General features: G+C 52.9%; 1 protein-coding gene across 2 annotated transcripts; it reads right to left on the bottom strand.

Moving 5' to 3' along the window:
• Positions 1–2: 2 nt before the first annotated feature.
• Positions 3–3623, bottom strand: GNMT (glycine N-methyltransferase). 2 transcript variants are annotated; one of them, XM_016955529.4, is made up of 6 exons: positions 3375–3623; positions 1532–1659; positions 993–1109; positions 657–799; positions 434–555; positions 3–348 (listed from the first exon to the last, which is right to left on the bottom strand). In XM_016955529.4, the coding sequence occupies exons 1-6, from the start codon at positions 3509–3511 to the stop codon at positions 177–179; spliced, it is 819 nt and encodes a 272-aa protein (XP_016811018.1). In that variant the 5' UTR covers positions 3512–3623; the 3' UTR covers positions 3–176. The 2 variants fall into 2 exon arrangements, with proteins under 2 accessions (XP_016811018.1, XP_518481.1); XM_518481.9 differs by lacking the exon at positions 3375–3623 and adding an exon at positions 2903–3161.
• Positions 3624–8378: the final 4755 nt, after the last annotated feature.

Genomic DNA, 8378 nt, shown 5'->3' with positions numbered 1-8378 from the left:
CATGCAGGAACTGAAAAAGACTATATTGTTTACCCTTCCATCTGTGGAACCCACATCCCTGCACCCCAGCTGCAGTCTGCTCTAGAGGCTGGCCCTGGTGTGGGGCTGCTGGTCCCCATCTTCCAGACAGAGCCTAGCAGTGCCTGGGCAGAGGCTTGTGGGAGCTGAGGCCACACTCAGTCTGTCCTCTTGAGCACGTGGATGAAGTAGCAGGGAATGTAGGTTTGGCCTGGCTTGTAAGGCTTGAAGTCGCCCAGGACGCTGTGCTGGCACTTACCTCCGAAGGCTGCTTGGAGCAGCTCCGTGAAGGATGCCAGACAGTGTGGGTAGTAGGAGAGCCGGAACTTACTGTAACAGAGCCCCCAGCAACCATGAGGACTGGTGACCTCAGCTCCCCCAACTACCGCCTCACCCCCACTGAGCCAAGTGGTACCTCAAGCCAGGAGAGCCATCCTGGCCAGCCCCCGGCACCTGCACCGTATAGTCCAGGGTCACCATGTGGGCCTTGTTGTTCACTATCAGCACTGATGTTGTGACGTCCTTGGTCAAGTCACTCTGTAGGTGGTGGGGCAGCCTGCATTAGCCTCTGTAACCCACCTTGGGGCCACTGGACCCTCCCTCCACCCCACCCCCACCCCCACCCCAGAGGGCCCCACCTTATAGTAGATGTTCTTCCCTGGGGGTGCACAGCCTGTACTGAGGATGTGGTCGTAGTTGCGATGATCAATGACCAGTAGGCCCCCTGCCCGCACCATGCTTGCAATGTTTTTCAGCGCCAGCCGGTGCTCACTCTGGTCCCCTGAGCTCCAGGCACGGGCAGAAAGACTCCATCTGCTCAGGGCCCCCAGCACCAGTCTCCCTCCCATCTCTCCCCTCCCCAGGGGTGCCAGAGCCAAGGCAGAGAGTCTGCTTTGGCAGGAGAGCAGGTGCCAGATGTCTGTGGAAGGGGGCCTCAAGGCGGAGGCCATGCCCAAGGCCACACCCTCTCTTACCTTTGCAGTCTGGCAAGTGAGCGAAACTGTTTCCAAGGCAGATGACAGCATCAAAGCCACCCTCTGCTGACTGGGGCACATCTTTGTCCAGAGTCATCCAGTTGGCTTCTTCGATGACTAGGGGTCAGGAAGGGAAAGAGAAATCAGGGAGGCACGATGGTACCAGTAGCAGCCACCTCCACCAAGTGCAGTCCTGCCTGGGTTTCTTCTTAAGACACACAAGCTCCCCGTTCAGTTAGGGGGAGGAGAAAAGAGGGATCAAGGGAGAAGGAACCCTGGTTGGGAAGGAGGGCTCTGTGCTTATGGGTTTTTCTTTGAGGGGAGGGACAAGATGCCACAAACACAGTTAAAACCAGCTCTTCACACCCGGTGTCTCATTCTGGAGCTTAAGACTTGCTTTTCAGAGAAATGACAGTAATTTTTCTGTCTCCCCGAGGAAAACACAACACTCCACCCCCGCCCCCACTTAAAGGAGCCCCAGGCAGAATGAACAGTGTTCCTGGTGACTGGGCTGGGGGAGCCTGGCTAGACCTGCATACCCCACTTGTCGAAGGCGGGCTCGTGCCGCCGGTTCCAGCGCTCCTTAAGTGCATACTTCAGCATCTTGTCACTGGCATCCACACTCGTCACACTGAAGCCCTCTTCCACCAGCATAATGGAGTCCACCCTGAGTACGGCCAGCGAGGAGAGGCAGAGAGAGGCAGTTAGGGGAGCCTGGGAGGGCCAGGAGGAGACCCTGCACCAGACACTTTTGTCTCTACTTCTCAGAGTCCGTTCCTCTGCCTCCTCTCCCCAGGCCCTCTCCACTGACCTCACAAATCTGTTTCCTGTCACCACAAGGCAACTTTTTTTTAAAAGCACCTCTTCAGAGCCAGGCACTCTACAAATATGCATTAATTCTCATGGCAATCCTGAGAGGTAAATAGTGTCATTCCCATTTGAGAGACAGACAAGCTGAGGCTCCTTGAAGTTAAAATACGTGTGCACAAAAGGCAGTAGAACATGGTGGTTTAGAGCACAGGACAAAGCCGGGCGCGGTGGCTCATGCCTGTAATCCCAGCACTTTGGGAGGCCGAGGTGGGCGGATCACAAGGTCAGGAGATCGAGACCATCCTGGCTAACACGGCGAAACCCCGTCTCTACTAAAAATACAAAATATTAGCTGGGCGTGGTGGCGGGCGCCTGTAGTCCCAGCTACTCGGGAGGCTGAGGCAGGAGAATGGCGTGAACTCAGGAGGCGGAGCTTGCAGTGAGCCGAGATGGAGCCACTGCACTCCAGCCTGGGCGACAGAGCACGACTTCATCTCAAAAAAAAAAAAAAAAAAAAAAAAAAAGAGAAAAATAGAGCACAGGACAGATCTTAACCAACCCGGGCCTGTTAGCTCCTTTTCACTGGATGATGTATGAGGGACTTTTACTTTGTTGAGGCCTTACTTCCCCAGTAGTAAATGAGAGAATATCACTGCTTAACTTCATGGGGCTTTGTGAGGGTTTGAAAAAGTGATGTATCAAAAGCTCCTGGCACTGGGCTTGGCAGGTGCAAATGTTGAGCAATGTTAACTGTTAACACTGCCCAAGGCCATCACAGGAGGAATATTTGCAATCTGTCCGTGGCTCTGGCTCCAAAGCCTCAGGGACGCTCTTTTTCTGCCCACACCCTCACTCACACTCAGTCTCCCTTCTCCGGGGCCTCTCCCTGCGAACCGCTACCTGGACCCCTGGCCTCACGGGGCACTCGCAGTGCCTGTTCTGCCGGGCAGGTACCTGCTCCTGGCCCTGGTGTCCCACCCGTTCCAGGATTGGCAAAGGCCGCCCTGACGTGCCCGGCCCTGTGGTTCTGCGGCCGCGCAGTACAGGCTGAGCCAGACCCCGATCTCATGCAACGCCCCCCGGCCCCGGCCTGGGCTCACCCGGTGCCACAGGCTACGTCGAGCACCCGCTGGCAGCCGTGCTGGCGCAGCAGCCCAAGCAGCCATGCCTTGTACTCGGCGGTGCGGCTGCGGGTGTCCCCGATATACAGCTGCCACACGCGCGCCGCCTCCCCGTCCGCGTACTGGTCCGGGAGCCCTTCGGCCGCCACCCCCAGGGAGCGGGTCCGGTACACGCTGTCCACCATCCTGCGCCGCGCCTGGCTCCGCAGCCACCCGCTCCGCACTTAAAGCATAAGCACTGCTGGCAGCCGACAGCCCCACCTGGCCAATAGCAGGCGAGCGCGCGGACACGCCCCTACCGGGCTTTGGGCCGGGCGCCCGAGTCTGTCCAGCTGCAGGGAGGGCGCTGCCTCGCATTCCTGGGCTAGGTCCTTTTAGCCAGCCTGCGGACCCAGCCCTCTGTGCAATCCCACGGCGGGAGAGGACCCTCGGAGCCCTCTGCCCACTTAACCTGGGTCTCGAGGAGAAGGCGAGAGGGGTCAGGAGAGGCGGGAGCAATGAGATTGCCACTCCATCCCCCGAGATCCGCAGAGCTGAGCGCCAGGCGGGCAGGACTGGACCGTTCCCAGCGAAGGAAGGCATCAGCATATCTAAACAAAGATTGTGCCACCGAAGTGTGTAGGTATAGTCAGCCGGTGCAGGGAAGACAGGGGGAGTCTCTGGAGGTAAAGCTGGTCTGTCCACCGAAGCCCAGGGGCGGAGCCTGGCTGGAAGACGGTAACACGGTAACACGGTGAAACCTGGCTAACACGTCTCTACTAAAAATAAAGAAAAATTAGCTGGGACGTGGTGACACGCGCCTGTAGTCCTAGCTACTCGGAAGGCTGAGCCAGGAGAATCGCTTGAACCCGGGAAGGCGGAAGTTGCAGTGAGCCGAGTGCACCACTGCACTCCAGCCTGGGCAACAGAGCAAGACTCCGTCTCAAAAAACAAAAAGCAAAAAACAAACAAAACCCTCTGCTTTCACAGGAGGCAGGAGAATAGGGTCTAGAGACAGGGAACATAAGGCCAATTCACACTTCAGTTATAACAGGAAATATCCTCTCCATAGGGCGTATGCCCGCCATTAATAACTTTGTAACTGTAACTTTACTTCATCCTCTTCATTTACATAGGGCGTACCCCAAGTAGAGGGTATTTAAACTCACAAAAACTCTGTAACAGGGCCTTTGAGCCCCTATGCTCATGCTCGCTCCTACACTGTGGAGTGTACTTTCATTTTCAATAAAATCCTTCATTCCTTTCTTGCTTTGTTTGTGCATTTTGTCCAATTGTTTGTTCAAGATGCCAAGAACCTGGACATCCTCTACCATTAACATATTTTGGCGAGCCAGCCAGCAGAAAGAGGTAAGCCCAAAGTCTGGGATTCATTTTTCTCCCTTTCCTTTCTGCTCAATTACAGGGCCGCTCTCGTGCTTCTCTCTCTCTCTCTCCTCCTTCCTTTACAACTTGGGACCCTTGGTGGGCAGCACCTAAACATGGAAGCAACTGCAGGATTTTTTGTTTTTGTTTTTGTTTTTGTTTTGAGACACAGGCTCGCTCTGTCGCCAGGCTGGAGTGCCGTGGTGCAATCTCAGCTCACTGCAATCTCCGCCTCCCAGATTCAAGCAATTCTCCTGCCTCAGCCTCCTGAGTAGCTGGTATTACAGGCGCTCACCACCACGCCCGGCTAATTTTTGTATTTTTAGAAGAGGCAGGGTTTCACCATGTTGGTCAGGCCGGTCTCAAACTCCTGACCTCGTGATCCACTGGCGTCGGCCTCCCAAAGTGCTGGGATTACAGGTGTGAGCCACCGCGCCTGGCTTTTTTTTTTTTTTGACATGGAATCTCGGTCTGTTGCCCAGGCTGGAGTGCAGTGGCGTGATCTTGGCCCACTACAACCTCGCCTACCGGGTTCAAGCGATTATCCTGCCTCAGCCTCCTGAGTAGCTGGGATTACAGGCGTGTGCCACCATATCTGGCAAATTTTTGTATTTTTAGTAGAGACGGGGTTTCACCATGCTTGGCAGGCTGGTCTCAAACTCCTGACCTCGTGATCCACCAGCCTCGGCCTCCCAAAGTGCTGGGATGACAGGTGTGAGCCACCGCGCCCGGCCTGCAACTGCAGGTTTCTGGTCATAGCCAGTGAAACTAGGGGTTTCCGTGTGGAGAAGCCTAACTGCCACTGCCCAGTTTGCTTAAGGAATCTGGGTCTTTTTCATTTTTTTTCCTCTTTCTTTTTCAGTCTTAGAGCGGCTATTTCCTAGTAGCACCTTGGAAATTGAGGGCAATTGGCTGGGGTCAGTCCCCGGTATTGCCTGAAGGCCTAGGAACAAATGGGAATAATCACCCTGCCCTGAAGGGGTAAGGACTTTTTTTTTTTTTTTTTTTTTTTTAACATTTCCTCACTTGGTACCTGAATCCTACCTGCAGTGCAGCTTGGAGCAAACTCACACTTGTTTCAGGGGATTTAAACCTTCTTTTCTTATGCTAAATTCTTCCCTTATCAAACTCTACTGGCTATGGAACAAAAAGGCCCATCCGCATCCAGCTCTTACCACACTTCATGGCTATTCTTATAAAGTTCATAGCGGGTTCTGGAGGGAACGCAAGCAAAGTGACACCAGTGCCCATCTAAGTAACACCAGAGACATCTGGAGCTCTAAGATTGGACCCTCCAGTGAGATGCTATGTTGGTCCTGCTCCTTGGGACCTCAAACTCGCCAAAGGGGATGCCCTTGGCCGGGGTTTTGAGGCCTAGTATTAAAGCCCCCTGGGCCGGGCGCAGTGGCTCACGCCTGTAATCCCAGCACTTTGGGAGGCTGAGGCAGGCGGATCACGAGGTCAGGAGATCGACACCATCCTGGCTAACATGGTGAAACCCCGGCTCTACTAAAAATACAAAAATTAGCCGGTGTGGTGGCACACGCCTATAGTCCCAGCTACTCGGGAGGCTGAGGCAGGAGAATCGCTTGAACCCGGGAGGCAGGGGTTGCAATGAGCCGAGATTGCGCCACTGCACTCCAGCCTGACAGAGCTAGACTCCGTCTCAAAACAAAAACAAAAACAAAAACAAAACACTCTCCTTAGAATTTTCTCTCACAGTTGCTATGCTGCTTGGCCCCCAAATTGTTTAGAATCTGAAGTTTACTGTCTAATGGGAAAGTGGGATGCCGTTGCATGCATCCAGGCTTTTGTGCTACTGTTCTTTTGTCTTTTTTTTGAGACGGAGTCTCGCTCTGTCGCCCAGGCTAGAGTGCAGTGGCGCTATCTTGGCTCACTGCAAGCTCCACCTCCCGGGTTCATGCCATTCTCCTGCCTCAGCCTCCTGAGAAGCTGGGACTATAGGCGCCCGCCACCACACCCGGCTAATTTTTTTGTATTTTTAGTAGAGACGGGGTTTCACCATGTTAGCCAGGATGGTCTCGATCTCCTGACCTCATGATCCGCCCGCCTCGGCCTCCCAGAGTGCTGGGATTACAGGTGTGAGCCACAGCGCCCGGTCTGTGCTACTCTTCTAAGCAGGGGGCCTGGTTAACGGGTGATGCTCTCCTTTGGTACTGTTTGGCCTCAGTGCTCCTTGGAGCCTGGGGAGGTTTAGCCTTTAAAAATCAAACTGTCCAGCACTTTGGGAAGCCAAGACAGGTGGATCACGTGGTCAGGAGTTCAAGATCAGCCTGGCCAAGATGCTAAAACCCTGTCTCTACTAAAAATACAAAAATTAGCCAGGCATGATGGCACATGCCTGTAATCCCAGCTACTTGGGAGGCTGAGCCAGGAGAATCGCTTGAACCCGGGTGGCAGAGGTTGCAGTGAGCCAAGATTGCGCCACTGCACTCCAGCCTGGGCGACAGAGCAAGACTCCGTCTCAAAACAAAAATCAATCAATCAATCAAACTACTTTGGCCGGGCACGGTGGCTCACACCTGTAATCCCAACACTTTGGGAGGCTGAGGCAGGCAGATCAACTGAGGTTGAGAGTTCAAGACTAGCCTGACCAACATGGAGAAGCCCCGTCTCTACTAAAAATACAAAATTAGCCGGGCATGGTGGTGCATGCCTGTAATCCCAGCTACTTGGGAGGCTGAGGCAGGAGAATCGCTTGAATCTGGGAGGTGGAGGTTGCGATGAGCCAAGATTGCGCTATTGCACTCCAGCCTGGGCAACAAGAGAGAAACTCTGTCTCAAAAAATAAATAAATATAAATAAAAATAAAACTGCCATGGAGACTGCTTTACCCAAAATTTTGGTTCACAGCCTTCCTTGCATTATCCATTAGGGCAAAGTAAAACCTTCAAGCTTGTACTGCCATCTCATGGCTAACGTTCCAGGTCATCGTTTATGTGTGCGTATACATGTCTAGATGTATCTACTTATATGTACACTTACTGCTATATGTTGTGTCTACCAAATTGACTTATAAGTAAAAGAGGGCTCGGCCAGGCGCAGTGGCTCACGCCTGTAATCCCAATACTTGGGGAGGCTGAGGTGGATCATGAGCTCAGGAATTCGAGACCAGCCTGACCAACATGGCGAAACCCTGTCTCTACTAAAAATACAAAAATTAGCCGGGCGTGGTGGTGGGCGCCTGTAATCCCAACTACTTGGGAGACTGAGGCAGGAGAATTGCTTGAACTCAGGAGGTGGAGGCTGCAGTGAGCTGAGGTCGTGCCATTGCACTCCAGCCTGGGCAACAGAGCGAGACTCCTGTCTCAAAAAAAAAAAAAAAAAAAAGAGGGCTTAAGTAATTAAGTAAATACGTATAAGCAATTTTCAAGTCCACTTAAGTATAACTTTACTAAACTAGCCAGCTTTAAAATTATTGGGGGAATAAAAATAAAAAGGCCTTCAGATTTGTCAGCATAGGTTTTGTCTAAATTTTATGTTTGTCTTTGCTAGATATTTTAAAATGTCAGTGTTAATTCAAGCTGAGAGCTTGGGGAGAGCCTGCCTCCATTGAGATAAATGCATATCTGATTGCTTCCTTTGGAGAGACTAATCAGAAACTCAAAAGAACGCAACTCTTTGTCTCCCACCTGTGATCTGAAAGCCCCCAAGCCTCCTCACCTCCAGTTGTCCCATCTTTCTGGACCAAAACAATGTTTGTTTTACATATGGTTTAGTTTTTGTTTTTTTCAGATGGAGTCTCCCTCTGTCGCCCAGGCTGGAATGAGTGGTGCCATCTCGGCTCACTGCAACCTCCGCCTCCTGGGTTCAAGTTGCCAGAAATGCTTGTTCCCTGGAGGCTGGGTGCGGTGGCTCATGCCTGTAATCCCAGCACTTTGGGAGGTCGAGGTAGGCAGAACACCTGAGGTCAGGAGTTTGAGACCAGCCTGACCAACATGGAGAAACCCCGTCTCTACTAAAAATGCAAAAAATTAGCTGGGCGTGGTGGCGCCTGCCTGTAATCCTAGCTACTCAGGAGGCTGAGGCAGGAGAACCGCTTGAACCTGCGAGGGGGAGGTTGCGGTGAACC

This window comes from Pan troglodytes, chromosome 5, assembly GCF_028858775.2.
Source record: "Pan troglodytes isolate AG18354 chromosome 5, NHGRI_mPanTro3-v2.0_pri, whole genome shotgun sequence".
NCBI classification, from domain to species: Eukaryota; Metazoa; Chordata; class Mammalia; order Primates; family Hominidae; genus Pan; species Pan troglodytes.
The sequence above is the reverse complement of the archived record's forward strand: the minus strand, read 5'-3'. Positions and strand labels throughout refer to the sequence as shown.